Raw genomic sequence first — 20464 nt, forward strand, 5'->3', positions numbered from 1 at the left:
TTTCACTTTTAATGTAAATAGTTTGATAACAATCCAATGTAATTCCTTCTTCCTTCTGTCAGCTGTGATCTCAGGAATATCTAAAATGATTATAGGTAAGAAATAGTGAGAGACAAAGAAGAAGCACAATAGTAAATTTATGAACTTTTGAGAAATTCAGTCTTATTCAATTTATAATTTATAGCTCCTCTAGTATTTCTTCTTCTGTCACATTAAATCTATCATAAATAAAGTTAATATTAAATCTATTGAGACAGCACATTTAGAACAGGAAAAACCTCATAAACTCAAGGTACATTATAACCTCTACAAGTAAATGAGGCTTAATGACCCATCTCCTGGGTAGTAATTATGATTCTTGATGCTAATTACCTTTGCTTTGCTATGCTAACTAAAACATTTCTTACTTTACAGCTTTATATGCTTCTAAGAAAAAAACATTTTCATCTTCTCTGGATTTTCCCCCCATATTTTTGTACAGTAAAGAATAACAGATTACAATAAGGCATCAGAGCTAAAAAGCCTCAAGTCTTTTGCTTTGATTGGTTGGTGTTTACTGTTAAGCCAATAGTTATTTCTTCTCATCAATATGTGATGTGAAATCTGTTAGAGAGACATCTATATGACAATCCTTTTCTATTTCTATGGCACATCCTATCAGAGGAACTTTAAGTACTTTGCATCTACTAAATAATCATCTTATCTGACTTTCCAAGTGAAAAACTCAGGAAACTGTGGTGGCATTATTTTTTTTTCCCCAATGCTCTATAACTTATTCCTGACCTTGCAACACTCCTAAGGGTCACTTTGTTTCAACTATTTATGTCATCATGCCATGAGCTAGACCAAAGAACTCATATGGTACAAAAGCTCTGCAAAACAAGTATTGCTTAAATTTTTTTTAAACCCAGAGCAGTTTAGAGTGCAGCAGTTTTCCTGGTACCTCTAGCAGCACAGGAACAGAAATGAAAGGCAGCAGGCAGGAGAAGCAAGAATATCTTAACCCAGGATTGTTCCAGCTTGGTAACATGAAACCATGGCCTGACATAACCTGTGAGTAGAAGACTGGCATGTGGAATCACCTTACCGATGTGCCACAGACTCTCTTCCCTGGCAGAAATTGCAGTAATCTTTTCAGTGAAAAAAAGGCTTCAGTTTTCATCCAGGATTACCTTAGTCAGCCTTGTCAATGAGCACATGAGCATTTCTTTTAGCTACATTCAAGCAAGTAGGTTGGGGTCTCACTGTTAGTGTGCTGGCTGTGGTCAGGTGTTCAGCAGAGCTGAGACTGGAGTTCAGCTCTTATAGGCACCCATTTTATTTCTTGATTTCAATGATTTCCTTGGTGATTTACAGCAGAAAGCAGTCATGGCATCCTGTCACTCTATCTTTTTACAGATACAAAAGCTGTACTGCAGGCAAAATTATTCATGTAGTTAAATGCTTAACTTACCTTATACAGTATTGAGTCACAGACACAGAAAATGTCAATGATAATGGGATTTTCAAGCAGGGGAAGAAGATGGTCAGGCATTCCTTGCCAAAAATGTAATAGGAAATGCTGGATCTAAAGGAATAGGAACCAGATTCATAGACATAAATCATGCTGTCTTGGCTTCCCCTGCATATGTACCCAGAGTGCATGCTCAAACAACCTTACCTCTTCAAAGTTCCCATTAATTGCATTGTCAAGGACACACTGACAGTGTGTTTTGTACATCATGATAAGAGTATCTACCTGTTTTGGAAGAAAGAAATATTAAATAGAGTTTCTTGACTCCTTCCTTTACTGCTATGGTGATATAAGTTTCTGCTTTCTGCAGCTAGTATGTAAACACATAATATAAACTGTATTGCAATGCATATTTACAAATAGGCAGCCTGTATATCCAGAAGTGATGAGGATGTCACTCATCGCTAGTTTTAGCAACAGCTTTACGTCATTATTATTCAAGCATTATTTAAGTCATTATTTAAGTCAAGCACTGATGCTGTTGTCAGAAATGTAGCATCTGAACCTGTATACACTGTGAAAATGTGGATAATAGAGTAAGGCAATAGCTAGATTAGTCAGTCAGATGGTAAATTCGCCTCTCTGAAGCTAAGATTAATCCCAAAGAGCAGTGCAAGTTAATCATTAGGCTACTATAGGCGTCTATGAGTGTTCTGAAACATCATCTAGTTGGACAAATGAGAAAATAGCTGCCAGTCATTTGGTCAAAGTTTAATCACTGCCTCACATGAACTGAACTTCAGAAAGCAGAACTCCCTTTCATGTCATCAGGCTACTTTATCTGAGTGGAGTGTTCCCTTATTTAAAAAAAAAAGAAAAAAAGAAAGTAAGTAGTAAGTTTTAAAAATTGTAGCAAATTATAAGACAAGAAATATGCAAACTATTTTAAGGAAGGAAAAGTGCTAGCAAAACCATTCTCATGGTCCTGAATCACAGGTTTGCGACAGCTTGTGAACTTCTCCAGCAAACCAGTCTCAGATTTTGATTGAAACTGGTGCCATCTTATTGCAGTAGGTTCAGGATGCAGATTTCTTTGAAAACGGACCTTTCTGACTCTCAGAGCTGCTTTTCTAACTACATATCTTTGAGAAGTACTAGCACAGTGTGAGACTCAAGAACACTTTAAAGAACTGTTTTTGAAAGGAGTCGATGGAAGTTTAAAGTTTGGGTAAGTTCTGTCCAGAAACATTAAATGCAGGAATTACCCATCTATTTTAGTGCAGACTGCTGATTTATGGACTCTCCAGAGATTTGAATTGCAAGCAATTCCTTAGGAGTTTAATGCAGGAGTCAAACTTCACGTATGGGCTGTCTTCAACAGAGTACCTAAATATCTTAGGTTCAATAACCTTTAGTTAGATAAGCTGAAGGATGGAAAAGGCAGTATGAAAAGAAAACAGGAAATAAAAGAACAAGAAATGAGCAAAGAGCAGCAAGGAAAGAGAATGCAGGAGACACACAGAAATTCATCTTTCCCACAGTCTCCTCATAACTCAGTAAGTCTGTCCCCAGACGGTCATGCACAATGCTGTTGCCCCAAAAATGAAGACAGAATGAATTGCAGGTTTTTCTCCATTGTTGGAGCAGTATAAATCAGTTTATACTGCTGTGTTGGATATTCAAGGAACCTCAAACATTTGTCAGATTTAAATTTAATGAGAATGCTGTCTATATGAGAGATGTCACTTCACTGATGGAGACTATAGCAGCAGGTGGTGCACACTGCTGAGTATACCAGTTCTTGGGCTTTCTTTACAAATGGTAAGATTTCCAGCTAAGATTTACAGCTAAAATGGCTCCTTTTGTTTAGTTTCTCCCTACGGGAATCCTAGGCTTCACTACTTTCTCAGAACAAGCTTAGGAGGAGGGGGTCATAGAAAGTTTCAAAGCAATGTGTCTCAAACCAGTCACCATCACCACCTGCACTGGAGGTTAAATTGAAAAGTTCAAAATGTCTGTCAAAGGATTTCTAGCACAGTGCAGGGATGTAGCAGCCTGTAATATGACCAGAAACAACACAGACGTAACACATAAGCAAAGAGACAAGGACATAAAACATGAGAGAGATACTTCCAACTGAAGAGCTATCCTTAGGATAAGCAATACCAAGTATTGATTTGAGGAATGATTTAAGTAATTTAAAAAAACCCCAAACATGTTCAAATTTACAGTTTCTTTTCAAACAATTAATGAAGGAGAATAAAATTCATCCAACTATTTGTTGTGCATTATTTGTTCTGTTCTAATCAGAACAAAATTTACCTTAAATACAAAGGCATTTGTAAAGAACACAACTCTCAGTTATTTGTTTGTTTTGCTCTCCCCGTCTTACATACCATCAGTTTGTAAAATACTGGGTCAGTTAATAGGTAAATAATTCAACCACCTTTCCATTGGAAAGCCAGTTAATCGGTGTTAGTAAAGGTTTGCCCCCTCTATAAATCAGTCACCTCTGTTTGATTATGGACATTTCTGGCTCTTTCATGTCAATACCTCAAAGGCTAAGATATGAAGAAACATTCTATGGCAAATTTTTGATCTCTTAAGACAGAAGAGGAGTTCACATTTTACCTTGTCTTTAGAAATGCACCCTTGAAGCAAAAGGTGTTGAGCACTTGGAAACTCTGGGAGGAGTGTTCCAGTTTTGGAACTCAGAGAATATTTACGAGTAAAACCACCCTGAAAGGGAAGGGAAAAAACAGGAACATTGAAATAGCTAATGTTGTTACATCTGAAACCAACAATTCATGCTAAACTTGTATTTTATCTCATGAGCCTCTCAATGCTCCAGAATACTTGCATTCAGATAATCCTTCAAAAATATTGATGCTTATCCAGATCTGGACACCAGCTCAAGAAGGTTATTGAGTATGTGTCTAGATCTAAACTCCACCAAACACTCTTAAGGTCTCAAATGATACAATTAAGGTGAAACCCTCATCCTCAAGAAATACAATCTGTGTTACGGTTCTGTCCTTACTGGCTGAACTGTACTTATTCTCATAGGATTGCACTCAAACCTTAAGACCATTTGGCTGAAACCCTTCATTCTATTTTAGCCTAACCAGTCCTTATGTCAAGTCAGTGTGCAGAGCCACGAGCTGGCCTTCTGTGGAAAATCTGTTACCTCTGTGCAGGTTCCCTCTGTACTAAGGGAAGAAATTTATGATCATGCACAAGGCATTTGAATGGAACTTGAAGTGACCTCTTCCTACCCCTTTGCCTACAGGTAGATTTCACTGAAGTGGGAATGGTAGGTATATAGTGCAACTTACAGTGTAAAAGTGTGCAAATGAGACTATTTTTCTGTAAATGTTGACTCATTACTTGGACACCAGCTTCAAGTGAAATTCTCTCAAATACTGATTTCAGAAAACCACAGCTGTAACAGACTTATTCAACATATAGCCTTATTTTTATAAGGGGATATGTCTGACAAAACAGACAGCAAAACACCAAAAGCAAACATCATGTAAACTAATTTTGCCAGTGCTATCTACTATTCAAACACGTATAAAGCTCTAAGTAAAAGAAATTGTAGAAATTTAGAAACATTAGTACTTCTTCATGTAAATACTTTCGTAGTGTTATAATGGCCTATCAATACAAGGAGGGTATTTTTTTTAAACAGGAGTAATCTTAATGATTTTATTATGCAATTACCCATGAAATATATTAAAAGCTCTGATTAAAAGGGATTTGTTCATTTAAAAGAAGGCAGTGATGGTGGTGGGAGGTTTAAGAGAAGATAATCTGCAATGTTTTTACCTTGCTAATGGACTTATATGACTGTGCCTCAGTTCTAGGCTTAATATTTTAACCTGCTGCCACTTGCCCTTTCTATTTAATGCCATCTGTTTCTAATGGCCATTTAACATTAAGATAATGACAGTAATATTATCTGCCTAATTAACCATGCAGACTCTAATGGTGCACTAACTGGTTTAGATAAAAGAATTTGCTGATATCTCCCCCTACAGAGAGAATACTAGAAAATGTGATAAAACATACCAGAAGTAAACAGTGTCCCTGGCACTCAATAAGTGTTCATTCAAATGCCATTTACTCAGTATATTTAGACAATCAGTGCTTTAACATCTTTTCAATGTCTTTATGTTCCTACTGAGAATTACACCTTATGCAATCATTGTAAATCTTTTTGGAATACCTGATTACATGTACTTTCAAGCAAATGAAAAAAGATGTATCTATCACTCATTCACACTAATGAAAATATAATGCCAAATTTTCAGTACAATGAGATTATTCTAATTCAGTTTTGACCATGAAAGTATTTTTTTTCTCTTAAAACCTGTCTGAATAATTTCAGACAATACAGAGCTAGACAATAAAGAACTCACAAGGATGTGCCCTTTCTCATTTATTTCCATTGACTTATCTGTGAACATTTTTTTCTGGGAGGACAAAGGAACTTTGGGGCAGAAACAAGACAGATTTGTGGAATTGTCAATTCCAAGGCAGACTGGGAATGCCACATCAGAGATAGAAGAAAATATACCTCCATTTATGCCAAAGGAACCAGATATATTCAATCCCAAAACTCTGAACAAATGAATGCCACAGTAGTGCTCATGAGTAATGCTGGGGATATCCCATGGCATAGCACTATCTTTTTTTGATAAGATAGCTGATTATCTGAACAGGAAAAATGCAGCAGATGTAATCTATCTGAACCTCACTAAAATACTTGACATGGTGTCACCATGGGAAATGATCAGTTATGCTGGTGAGAGTGGGGATTAGTAAAAGAATGTAAAAATGTTTAAGAAACTGACTCCAGCTGAAATGCTAACAAGCTGTGTTGACAGGGAAACTACTGGGTTGAAAAGGGATTGAAGTGAAGATTCCTGAAGATCAGACTTGGGGCTGAATAGATTAAACTGGTTGACATGAGCTAATGAACTCACCAACAGAGGAAGACCAAGAGGTCATGTAGAAAGACGTGGACGGCTTTGAGATAATGGTAATAAGGGGGATGAAAATCAATAGAGCAAAGCTACACTCTCAGGGACCAATAAAAATGCCTGCTATCAGCTAGGAGTCGCTTATCTGGAAATGAAAAAGGTGAAAGGCTTCCTGTGTATCAGTTGATCGCAGAAGGTATATTTAGTCTAGTAAATTAAATGGTGTCAGGAAACATTCCCAGGCAATACTGGAACAGTATTACTCAGAACAGCCCCTGGCATTCTTTTGGCCCATGCCAATTAGCAGTATCCCAAACACCTTCTAGTCATATTTCAACAGGTACTGCACATTAGGGACATTTCTTCATGGCAATGTGGCAGAGATGTCCCTGTGTTGTCCTTTTGCAGGTTCAGGAGTTTAGTAATACGGATGCAAGATACTCCATGCTAGCTGAACTCAGTGTCAAATAAAAATACTGTGAGCAACCCTTAATTCTTAATGTACAATAAACCATAATTTTCTACTATAAATATGACCAGAATGACAATGACAATGACTATACTGTAGTATACAGTAGTAAAAATGTAGACTACTTGTGGGGGGCTGGAGAGCAAAAACCAACAAAACCAGATCCAGTTCTAGGGTTCATCAGAAGGGATACTTCCAATAGGAATTGGAAATATATCATTTACAAGACTTTATGATTTATTTTACTCTAAAGATATCAGAACAAGTACAGTGGAAGGCTATAAGGCTGATAAGACGTTACTAAAAGCTGCTTTTGTCCCATCCAGCAAGCAAAAGCAGCAAAAAGGCATAGCACAACAAAATGTCATGAAGAGCAAAAAATAGAGAAAGGCAATCCTGACTAGGAGGCACCAATTTCAGTTTATTTTAAAAAAATTTCTTTTCAACTTCCAGTCAGACAAATGAGATTCTGAAAAAGCCCTCCTGCAAAAGTAACATGTAAAAAAAAATAAAGCTAGAGCTTGATCCTTTCCTTAAATATGGTGATGGGTAACTGGATTGCAATGGGAACCCTAGAAGGTGTTTTTGAATCTTATTTTTCTTTGAATATTTAGAGGAGCAAATACTCAGCTTTGTTAAAAAAGGTTATGCACTCAAACATATAATGAAAAATAATGTTCCAATTTTCAAAGAAATTAATGTGAAGGAAACCACAGGTCACATAATATTTGGATTGTAACAGAAGTAAAAGGAAACAGACTACAGCACTTACCTCATTCTTTAGCTTGCTTCCAGAGAACCTTTGAAAGTGAACACACTTGATTATTTTTTTCCTAAGCAGAACATTTGTAGAGATTATATATCTATATACATGTCTGATCTATTAGAAAAATGATCACATTTTTCCAAATGCAATTACAGGTTTTAATAGGGTTTTAATGGGTTTTTTTCTTAACTTCTTCCACTGATTTTCAGATACCTGGGGATAACAGAAAACCTACTGATGTCTTATAAAACATGAAGATTAAGACCACTGACTAAACAGTAAAGTATAAAATCCAGTTTCAGGTTTTTGGTTGGATCTTTGCCACTTCACAAATAGCAAAAGGGTAGCATAGGTGCAAGTCCATAACATCTTTATAAGGAAACACATACAGTTTTTGATAGACATAGTAAATTCAGAGTAGAAAAAGTATATATATATATATAACTTACATTTCTAGGAAAAATTAAGAAATCATAGTGATTTCCCATTCTTTTTCACTACAGTACTAGTTTGATGCAATGAAATATATTTCTGAGATAAAAGATTCCTTAACTGGCAAAAATGTGTTGCAGTACAGTGAATGTCCTATTAAGAGTACAATTGAGAGATACCCAGTGAAGCCATTGGACTATTAGACAACCCTTCAGTGCAGAAATCAGAAAGAACATTTTAAATTGTAACTACTAAAGTAGAGAATGTGTAATAATAGCGATTCTAATGGATCAGTATAATGATAAATGTTGTTTGACTATTGTTATTTCCTGTACCACTAGCTGCCAACTGATAAGATATTGTGGGCAATATGAAGTCTCATAATTATTAGTGGCAATATCATGGTTTCCTGCTGTTGAGATGCTCTCTGGCTGTTTCCTTCTCTCTGAGATGCTCTCAGAAGTCCAGAGGCTGAGCAGTTGTGGAATTCCTCCTGCCCAGGCCTGGCACAGGTGCCTGACAGCTCCCATCACATGATAACCCAGCATATGGTACCTAGCCAGTTCCCTTGCCTGTTGATAGATGAAGGCATCACTCAGCTGATTACAACGTGGATCTAATTAACTTCAAGGCTAGATGTATTTGTTTTGGACTCTGGATTTCCACATGTTCAGCAAAATGTACACGGAATGTACAGCAAGAATGTGAGGCAGCATCTGCTAGCACTGCTCTTCCAGAGCCTCACCTACTAGAAGAGACATAAGGACAGATTCCATGGATCACTATAAGCAGCAGCCAGGAACTGGGAGATTCATTTTTGAATCCCTACACTTCCTGATTCTTTCCTTATCCAGAAGCTTATTCTTAACCCCAGGCTACTGCATCATTCTCTTCACACAGAAAAATCTAATCACCATGACAGGCCAGGCTGTGCAAAGTAAGTATCTGAGCTTCTGTTTTAATTCAGCTAGGGAGGCAATTGAACTGCTAGACCCTGAAAATTCAACATCTCATACAGGACAGCACAGGTCCTAACACAGACAAAAGGTTCCTAATTAGTGAATCTAGTCAGTAGCCCTGAAAATCTTAGAGAGTATCTGTGCCATCTTTACATGAGTGTATGCTGTCAGAAATCCAGCTGCAGGGAACTTTGCAGAACCTCCACTTTCTTTGCACTCATTGCTTGTTGCTACACTGTGACTGCCTGACATAAAGCTGAGGAGTAAGAATTATTATATTCCCTTAAATGAAAACAACTGTCTTTTAGTCAACAAAATGAACAATTTGTTCAAGGTAGTTCTGTATTATGAAAGAAAAATACACTGTGTACCAGCAACACCTCCACAGCTCCGGATAAATACCAGACAAAGAAATAGAATATTCCAATCTATTACACCCTAAGTATTGCTGTGGAGAGAACTCTCTTTTTAAGCATCATTGGCAGCATTACCCTCAATTTTTACGCTTGTCCTATTGTTTGGAAAAGGTCTCTTTGGATATAACCGAAATCTGTCACCAGTCGAATTTTCTATCTGTGATTATAAACTCATTTATTCCTTTCTTTTCTCAGAGTCCTACTTATCCAGGTATACTGCCACAGACAATGAAAGCCGTCATTCAAGCCATATGTGAACAGAGACATTTGCTTTACGAACTATTAATCTTTGGCAAACCAACAGGCAGCTATCGTAACATATTGATCGTGCTAGCTGTCCCTTAAATAAATATAATTAGAGCTTCCTGGGTTAGGTTTAAACTGATATTAGCCAGTCAAAGGACCTGTAAATATTAATCTACACTGACCGCTCCCTCCTGCCCCACAGGTGCCAGCTTCACACCATTCTCCAGACGTTTCATAATGGAAAGCTGTCCTGGGGAAAAAACTCACAGGGTGACACACAAGCAAACAAAATTAGCCAAGTGTTCTGGAAACGGGATTTTGCTCCCTCATACAAACTTGAACAAATGGTCTGCTGTTAAAAGTTGATGCAGCTCTACACTGACTGTGATGAGGTCAAACTGGAAGACACTAGCAAAATATATAGATCAACCTCTTAAAACACTGAGATAAGCAACAATACTAGTTCTTGTAGAAACAAAAATTAGAGTCTTACAAATACCTTCCCAAAGGAAGGTTATAGTTAGACTTTCACTGTTAAAGTCTCAAAAGTTATGTTATTTTACCTGGTTAAGCCCTTTCCAGAATACACAGAGTGGTAATATGCACTGCTTTCTTTAATGCCAATTCCATAATAGTGATACCTGCGGAAAAAAAAAAGAAGAGTGTTTATGAGTGACAGGTGAAGTAAAAAAAGCTGTCAAATTGATTTTAAATGCTTTCTGAAAACTTTTCTATACAGTGTCTAATTATTCCTTTCACTGACATGGAACAAAATCTGGTGTCATAGAAAAGAGTATTGTCATGATTTGATCCAAAATTCAAGGGTTAAACTTAGAATACTTTCTCTCTTACAAGAATGTAGCTGGAAAAGAAAATCCAGAAACATATTACATCTCTTTTCCCTAATATGCATTCTGTTTCATTTTACTTCATTTGTTTGAAAGGGTTTGATCCACCAGATTCATTTTATCTTGCTAGCCACTATTACATTTAGACAGTCCCTCAGAGCCATTCTCAGTTGAAAATAGCTTGCCAATGCACCTTATAACTTAGTGTTCTGTCTCCTATGACTAATAATGATAATTTGTCATCCATTCATTCTTCTGTCAGGTTGTAGGCTGACTAATGCTAAATTATTAAGCCATTTACACACATCTCATCCACATTTGTCTCCCCTGTTGCTCTCCTGGAGATTACTGCTCCCAAATAGAGCTTGAAAAAGGAAAGATTGCTTGGCCTTTGCAGTGCTCACACCCAACACTTTAACCAAAGACACCAAAGATGCTAAAGAGGATGGGTTGGTGCTAAGAAAACTGGCTGTGAAGTAGCTACTTACTGCTTTCCACTAATTTTGCTACAAAATAAGTGACCTCTGAGAGAAGGGCAGGAGAGCAAGCTGGGAGCAGCTCTTTCCTTACTGATCATAGCAAAGTTTGCTTGAGTTCATCTATCAAAGGTAATAGGCCCTGTCTTAAAAATTCCACTCAACAGATTTAAAAACTGATTGTGTTAAATAAAATTTGTCTAAGACTGTTATGGATAGAATATGAAGGTTAATCTGTTTTTTACTAAAATTAGTTTGAAAATACCATGGCAGCTGGTTTAACTGAGCTGCTTCAAAGTAGCACTTTGCAACACACTGTATTGATTTCACTGATACTCCCCAAAAGCTTGAAGAAACGCATTCTTGAGACACAAAGCCCCAGCAAATAGTTCATAGAACACATCAACAAAAGTGTTAATCTCATCTCATCTCTGCTGATCCTGGTAATGACCATTAAAAAAAAAAATCACAATATTTTGTTTATTCTTGTATGGAACTGTCACAGGTAAGAACAAAACCCTCACGTGCTTTATATTTACAAAGCTGGTTAAAGGCATTAGATACAAATTATGCCTAAGAAAATGTTCATTTGGATGATATATTTGCCTAGCCTAGGTAGCTTTGACAATCTCAGCTGAAATGGTTTTTCTGTTTCTGGACAGTCTTTTGTGTGCCTTCAGGATTTTACAGCCAAGAAATGCGACAGAAAGTGGCACCATCACTTTTACTGCTTTCCTGAAACTGATGAGTCTACATAACACTGCTAGGTCACTGTGGCACTTGCCAACCCCTAGGAAAGCCAAAATTTTCTCCCCTCTTTCCTTACTGTGATACAAGAGGTATTGAAAATATACATGTATGGATTCTTTGAAATAACAGCATTTACTTAGTCTTTACATTGCAAAGGGAGTCCACTGAACAGGATGTAAAACATAATAGAGCTGTGACTGCTTCTTTAACAATGTTATCAGCACATTTGTCATTGGCCATGTAAGCAAGCACTTGCCCACATCCCATTCCAACAATTTAAATCTCCCAGCTTCAATCGCATGCGATTTTTAAATTCTAAGAAAAATACTTTTACACTTTCACCATAAATTTGGCATCCCCTCTTGCTAAGGTTGGAGTGGACCAGAGGCAAGGAAAAGCATTATTTCTTTACAAAGTTAGGATTCAATATCTAGATTATTCAACATCTAATTCAATATTCATACATTTGGGCTAGGAAGAGGAACTGTTGTATGATTTAGATCCAGTGGTAGACAATATACTTGCTCCTGCTGGAATGCCCCAAGATATCAGAATTTATCACTGAGACATCTTGTTATGTAGACAATAGATATTTTTCAGTACATATTCTGTGTGTATTAAAGGCACAGCTGGTATCATTCTGTTTTTCTTCAGTAATGTATAGCTGAATTTTTAGTGCTAAAAAATACAGCTTTCCATTCACGACACAGAAACAATTAAAAATAATGTAATCTTACTTTTCAAGATCTGTCTAGTATATTCCATAGAGTAATAACTTATGAAGATTATTATTCTCTTACTAGCCAAAGTCCTTAGTTGAATAGCTTATTTTAGGCTCCCTCTTGAAAGTAGTATACCCATCCCAGACACATTGATAACATCTTTAACCTACATCTTCAAATGCCTTCCTTGTGTCTCTTTACATGCATATTTTTATGTGTATGTACAGTATGTTTGTATTTTACTATTTATTATTCCTATTGTGCAATTAATAAAAGGTAATCAGTCACTACAAGGAATTTACTCTCAATTTTTGAAACAAACATTTTATAAAACAAGCTGAACTAATTTTCTCTTTTAATTTCAGTGGTTTCTTGTAACATATGTTCCTACACAACTTGTAGCTCTGATTTTAGCATACACTGACACAAATGATAGCTGATAAGGAAATGACAGGCTTAAGCTGCTCAGGGACTTGCAATAACTTCTTATCACAGGGCCAGCTGCCATATCAGTTTTATTAACCCACTAAATCACTCCTAATAAATAAGATAATAGTTTTCAGACATGATGGATAAAAGCTAAGATTCATCATTGATCAAAGTCTACAAAGAAATTAAATTGTAACTTGAGCTCAAACAGTCTTCCATGTGTATGGACTGAGCAGTTTGAATGTTTTCCCAAATAGCTGCTTCAGGTGGTTCATGTACTGTGAAAGTTACACCTGAGTTCTAGTACTGACCACAGTATGTTCAACATTACCAATCAAAAAGGTGGATTCAGAACAGAGAACTGTTGCTTATGAAATACTAATCTAAGAGAGCAGTTTGCAGTATTTCTGGTGCTGCATCTTCTTTCACTCGCAGTAATATAGAAAATTTCCCTTACTTTCAGCTATGTAGAGTGATTAGCATGGGCATGAGAGATTAATGTATTTTGTTTACAAAATTGTGTCCAATGTGTTGGACCTTCTTGGTCAAATGTTTGCAGGAGTTTTAGTATTGACACTTTTGTATAAACGGGTTGTTGGATGTAAACACAGAGAAAGAAAGATTCTGACTTGAATTCTAGGAATCATTAGACTCAGTTTTAAGTTTGTCCTTTGCCCAGAACTAGAGATGACAGATGCTGTTTGGGAACAGAGGAGGAACTAACATTTGTGTATCACACACCTTAGAACAGCAACTGTATTCCATATGTTAGTGCAGGAGCTTTTCCTCAAATCCAATTTGTGCTCATGTGGATGTTAGAAAGAGCTTGAATCAGTGTGGGAGAAAAACAATTTCCGTCACCTTGAAGATGATGGAAAAAGGAAATTATTTTCTTTGCTTTCTTCTGATCATGGCCAGGCTCTACCAATAGATTGCTGTGCATGCTTGCAGTGTCCAGGAAGGCACTTTTATCCCAGGGCGTTAACTTTTCTCTACAATATAAGAACAATTATTCCATTGGAGAAGAATTGTCTTCTTCCTTTTCACGCTTTTGCAGCATCTGACTCAGTAAAGTCCTGGACAGTGATGCGAGCTCCTAGGCAATATTGCCATATAAAACATCACTGTCAGGAATAGTTAGTACTAATACTGCTCCTACTAGCACTATATTGTAATAATGATAGCAGCAATAAAAATAATACAATGTCACTACACTATCATGCTTCAAAAAATATAATTTAATTGCTAGTAAGAGCTCTCTTAGTAGTCCCAGTAACCCAGAAACAGCCTGTAACGTTTAAGGTCCATGCTGACATAAAAAAAGCGTAACTAGTAATTTACTGAAACTAATTACAGTCCTTTAACTTTCTTATTAATTTAATGGAAACAGTTCTGTAAATGACATTTGTGTGACTAACTGCTACCTGGTGAAATCAGAAATTCAACTGCTCCTCAGTGAGTCTGTAGTTCTGAGGGGCCCGCAACACCAGAGACAGAAGAAAAGACTATCAGAGATCATTAAACTGAGAAAGGGTAGATTTAGATAAGATACTAGGAAAAAAATTCTTTACTGTGGGGGTGTTGAGGCACTGGCACAGATGGCTCAGAGCAGCTGTGGATGTCCCATCCCTGGAAATGTTCAAGGCCAGACTGGATGGGGCTTTGAGCAACCTGGCCTAGTTGAAAATGTCTCTGCCTGTGGCACACGGGTTGAAACTAGATGATCTTTAAGGTCTCTTCCAACCCCAACCATTCTATCATTCTATTCCTCTATGATTCCATGATTCTGTGATTTATACTGACACTTCTCTATGACTACTTGCTGCTAAATTTGGTCTCTGAACTGGAAATATTGTCATCTATGCCTTTTGTGAGGTCCTTTTTAGCACAGCAAGATCAAGGTATATGAATCTTAGCAGAAATGAGAATTGCAGAGAAAAAGCCTCTGAGGAAAACTGATGAAAAAATATGGAGAAACAAGTGCCAGATGTTCAAATAAAACCTGCTAATGCCTTATTCCTTTGAGGAAATTGTTCAAGAACAGTTAATCCATATGAAAATATGGCACATAATACCAACAAGGTCAGTAGGGATATAGAATCTTGCCAAAGAAATGTTGGGCATGAGTTATTTCTATATTAATATTGTTTAATGTCATTGAGAAAAGGGGAATATAGTCACACATGTTCCAACACAATTAATTTTGTAGATATATACATATTTGAAACATATTCATTTGCTTAATAAAGGTTGACTTACTGTGCTTAAATCATGCAGACACATGATATGTTTTGGAAGTTTGGATCCTCATTGGATCCTATCTATGAATCTGTTAGATATGTCAGAACAAATATATAATGAGCATGTGGGAGACTTCTCCCTTGTATTATCTTGTTCATTGTAACTAAGTGGTTCACCAAATATGTTGGGTTATGAACCCAACTAGGAATTCACCAAGGCACTGATGAATTAGGAGGTTGTCAAATATTCCTGCACAAATTGTGAATGCCAGATCTCTTAAAATCTTAAACACAACACCAGCAGCAAAGCTATGTCTACATCATCTTATGCCTGTAATCACATCTTAAGTTCATCACAGCAGACAATACAAAGATTCCTTCTTTTCCCTAATAAATAACCTTTCCAATAATTGCTCTCCTCAAAAACCCTCTACTCAGCATCTATAGCTCACCTACAAAAATAGAAATGAACTTCAGTTCCAGTTTTCCTCTATACATTACACACTGAGTACTATCTCCTAAAAGAGATTAATGGATTACAAATTTGTAAGACTGTGATAGACACTATGGAAGAACTATCCTCTGTTGAAACCAAAAAAAAAAAAAGGAATAACATTCCATGAAGACTATATTTCCTTTGGATTTTATTTTTATTAATGGTTATTTAAAATAAATGCTTGAGACATGCTTAAGAAACAGAATGTCTCGGCAAAAATTTGGAATTTAAATTCTTCCCCAACTTCATTTTTTCTGCAACAAAACCTAAAATTCACAAAAAACATTCATTCTTCAGCAAAACTAAGGTGGATTCAACTATCTATTTCTTGTATTTCTAAGGCAGGAAGAAAAGCAAGTATAACAACACTTAACAACCTCCCAAAACTATGAGTGTAAAAGTTTATCTTTCAGACATTTCTAGTATCACTTAGGAAAACGAATCTTGTAGGTTTTTTTTTTCCTTTTCAGTCTCCCTTTGTTTTGAGTTTTGCTTATAAACTACTGAAAGACAGGAGTGACTTTGTCTTTCAAGGCTAAGTAGCTCAAAATTAAGAGTTTTCCAAAAAAAAGAGAATGTTTGAGTTTCTTCTGTTACTATCATTATTCCGGTTTTCGATCTTATTCATTAGCAAAATGGATGTGAGGCAATATGTGTGTTACCACTCTTCCTATCAGTTTTACATTAAATTACTCATGGCCAAAAGCATAAGGCCAGAACCAGAACTAATAAAAATTTTACCACCAGGTGATATAGAATTGTCTATGATCTATTCCTACAACCTAATATTTCACAGATCAAATATACAAATCAATAGGATACATTATTTATTAAATGACTGCACTATAAATTGTGTACTTTTCAGAATTTTTTAAGATACCTACAACAATGAGCAGAAGTATACCTTATTCCCAATTTAAAACAATGCTTTTTTTGGTGGTGTATTTAAGTGAATCCATATTGTTATGTAGAGAACACAATGAAAGTTGTTAGGCTTGCAAAAGGGAAATAAAATCACTAGTTATAGAAAGATGGGCAGCTATAAAAAGATGTAGGTATTATAAATGCTTTTTAGATCTAATATTTTGACACATATTTGCAACATATGCATGGGTCTATAAATGCAATGACAAGATTTAGAAGCTGTATCGGTTTAATTTTAGAAATTATTCCTGCAGCAATGTTTTCAAACTTAAGCTCTTGAATATGAGCATCAGCTTCATCATGTACATGAAAGTTATCACTTGTAGAGTATCATCTGAATAAAGTCCCCAGACAGTTAGCACATATTAAGGAGACATGGAAATACTCATCATTCCTAAAATTAGCTCTATAAGCAGATACACACGTAATTGTGCCTTACTTTGAATGGCCCCTTGTTCCAAGCCGCCTTGTGGTAAGGAGAGGGAACTTCTGGCGAATGGTCTAAAGAGAAAATAACTGCATTAATTTCTAACACCGGTAAAATTTCGTAGCAATCTGTTTATAGAAAAAATGTAGTGTAAATACATGGTCTAAGATAGTTCAGTAAAAAACCTTTTTGATACTTATGGCACAACATAAATGATTAGGTCCTGTTTCACACTGCAGGGTTTCTTCCATCCTTGTCCATCCTGCTGTGTATCTCCAGTCTTCCCACCTATTCTCCCTTTCTGTTTTCACTTTTACACTTTAAAATCTAGTTTTCTTCACCAGAATTCTATTATTTTCAAGTTCCTAAAGTACAACTGTATCTCTTGCTTCAGAGATCTAAACAAAACCAGGGGAAACTCTGTCATCTAGCTATTCGGTTTTCAAAAACAACAAGAGATAAATTGATTTTTTTTATTTGAAAGTGTGATCTAAAAAATTAATTCAGTAATAGAGATAGATCTAATAGATATGTCTAAAAGACAGATCACTGTAAAAACAATGTTTAAATGGAACCTATTGTCTTTTTCATTTATACTGAAACTGTATATGAAAATTAGATATCCACTTTTTTAGTGTATCCAATTTAATTAGAATAAAATAGGAAACAAACATTTTATGAACCAGATTTTAAATCCATTATTATTATTTAATTAATGCATTTTGCTATGTATGAACCATTACTAAATCAGTAGTGTTTAAAAAAAGATGATCCTTCATGCATTTTTGGTTTCCTGTTTCACTAAATACTCAGGATTTAATTTGGTGAGTTCAATTCTTCCTTTCATTAAGTTGCTTCAGGATTAATTGTAGGGAAGGGCAGAAAAGAAAATGAATCAACAATTTTTCATTTGGGAGCTCTTCGTGTTATTAATTTCTTTTCCCTTCTAGTATTGCTTGTGTCACATCTCACTTTACATTGCCTTTAGTATAATTATAAGTGTCTTCCATGTCAGATCTGGTTTTGTGGAAAGAACCTATTAATGTCATCAACAAAAAGGAAAAGAAAAAAGCACTCAGAGAGAATGCCTTTTTTTTTTAATAAAAACAACAATAAATCAAAGGGAATTTCAGCTTCAATCTCCTAAAGGTGATGTTAAGAAATTCCCCCATAAGAGACAGTGTAGTTATAGTTAGTCTGATTCCATGTACATTTGCAATAGAAAACACGTGAATTTCAAAAGATTTTTTTACACAGGTGGACTAAACTGTGATTCTATCAAACAATCGATCTAAGAAATTATGAAGGCATTTACTTATTACCTTCCCAAAAGTTGCAGCACAGGCAGGTTCCAGCTTCTCTTTTCTGCAGAAGTCTAAATAATGTGCATAAAGGATGCATCTTGGTAAACAAACTCCTTCACATACAATGTAGTTTTCTTCCAGCCTGTGTAGAGAAAGAAACTGCCAGAGTAAGAAGCAATATGCCATTTCTCCCGATTGCATTTTCCAGTTTTTGGTACTGCTCTTTTTTTCAGTTCTTCTTCTTTTTTTAATTTCACTGAAGAATTCCATCAGATCTCACAGATGAGTTTCTCCTGAACATGACAGACACTACAGATTGACTCCACACCTGGTGCTTAGGCTAGCTGCAGAATATGGAAAAACTGGAGCCAGACTTCTTTTCTTAATGAGTCTTTTTCAATGTCTGGACTTCTTTGCTTTACTTAAATAACTAAATTATCATCACCTAAGAGCCAGCATTAGTCCAAAAATAAGCGCACTAACTAAACTATGAAAGACCTGGATTTAAGTCAGTCCTTTGAAAGGATTTAAGAACAGGGACTTGGACTTGCATCTTCTGTCCCACTGTATCCTCGACACCTGAGCTAATGTCTCTTTTCTTCCTCCTTCTGCTTTTTAATTTCCACTCTGGACCTGCAAATGCTTCAAACCACAGTGAAAAAACAAAGAAGAGCGATTTTTGAAGGAGATGAATTTCTGTGTAGCTTCCCAATCAGTTTACAGAATACAAGTGCTGAGTGATGGTCATTAAAGTAAAATTTTTAAAACCGAAGCAAAAACCTGACTGTCTTCACTTGAACAGAACCCTTGGTAACAGCTGAGTATTTCACTGCTGTCCTGTTGGTTTTTTTTCTTTATCATTTTACATTGTTCACTACTCCTGGGATGAAGTGCAATAAATTTGTTTCTCAAATTACACAAATCTGTAAGAAAATACTGTGTAGTAAGCGCTGCATATTGAATAATTTTGCACTGACTCACCAGACTTAAATCCTTAACTATTTACACTCAGATGTAAACTAGAAAAAGAAACTGAATAATTTGGATTAGTCTAATTTTTCAGTTAGAAGGAAAACCAAAATCTCTATTGACAGTCTGCATTTGGTAGTTAAGTTCCCATTTAATTCAACAGCACTCCTTCCTAATTTCAGGTGTACTTTAATAGAAACATTTATCAATTAAGGTCTGCAGAATTTGACCTCTTAATTGGTTAACTTTTTTCCCCAGATAAAATAAACCAAAGTTAGGGCCTCAGCAGGTGGGAGAACACAATGTAAAAGAAATGCATTATAAGACTGTGAAAATCTGTCACAGCCTTAAAGAATAATAAAAGGAGCAGCCATTCACAGACGCAATTCTTAAATGTTCATTTCTACATTTTGATGATACATTTCATTAATAGCCACATAGTGTGAGAATCTGACCGAGACTTCTGTTAAGTGACAAACTTCTGATAATTTCAAAACGCAGAAATTTGGGGATGGGTGTCCTTATTTGTAGATAAGACTCATAAAAAAAACCCAAACCAAACAAAACAAAAAAACCCCTAACCCTCGAAACAAAAACAAAAACCAAAAAACAACTAACGAAACACCCCAAAAATGACAAATTCTTTCTAAAAAAACCGTGAGATGTCGTCCTCCTTGCCGGCTCAGCTATTAGAGAAAGGTCCCTTTGAGTGTGACAGACAAGCTGGCTCAGGCCTGGAGCCCACAGGGCGGGCAGCGGGGGCTCTCCGAAGCCCTACCATTGCAGGGTGAGCTGCGTCTGCTTCTTCTTGTCCTTCATGATCCGCGTGATGGTCTTCTTCGAAGACGGGCTTTGGTCGGCGGCTATCAGCGCGCCGTCGCGAGCATCCGCATCCTCTTCGTCCGAGGAGAGGGCTTCGCTGCCGAAGTGTGTTTCTGAGCGCCGCGGGGGACAAGAAGAGAGACCCAAGGGCATCGTTACGGTCCTGCAACACGCCGCTTCTCCCGCCTGCCGCCCTGCCCGCCGCGGGTTGAGCGACGGGCCCGGCAGCCGCGTCCCCGCCGGACCCCGAGCAGCGGCTCCCGCTGCCTGCCCCGGCTGCCCGCACCTGCCCGCCGCGGGCTGAGCAGGGCACGCTGCCGGCTTCCCGCCT

The 20464-nt window shown here is 36.7% G+C and overlaps 1 protein-coding gene across 2 annotated transcripts in view; it reads right to left on the minus strand.

Annotated features, from left to right (window-relative positions):
- Positions 1-20464, minus strand: part of RFX6 (regulatory factor X6) — a 34497-nt gene that overhangs the window by 13819 nt on the left and 214 nt on the right. For both annotated transcript variants that reach the window (XM_039570053.1, XM_039570052.1), the window contains exons 2-9: positions 20090-20246; positions 18361-18484; positions 17051-17112; positions 10290-10367; positions 7680-7707; positions 4085-4192; positions 1661-1738; positions 1454-1567 (exon numbers count right to left, since the gene is read on the minus strand). In XM_039570053.1, coding sequence (XP_039425987.1) covers positions 1454-1567; positions 1661-1738; positions 4085-4192; positions 7680-7707; positions 10290-10367; positions 17051-17112; positions 18361-18484; positions 20090-20246 — 749 coding nt within the window. The remainder of the gene's footprint in view (positions 1-1453; positions 1568-1660; positions 1739-4084; positions 4193-7679; positions 7708-10289; positions 10368-17050; positions 17113-18360; positions 18485-20089; positions 20247-20464) is intronic.

The sequence above is a fragment of the Corvus cornix genome, chromosome 3 (genome assembly GCF_000738735.6).
Source record: "Corvus cornix cornix isolate S_Up_H32 chromosome 3, ASM73873v5, whole genome shotgun sequence".
Classification (NCBI taxonomy): Eukaryota; Metazoa; Chordata; class Aves; order Passeriformes; family Corvidae; genus Corvus; species Corvus cornix.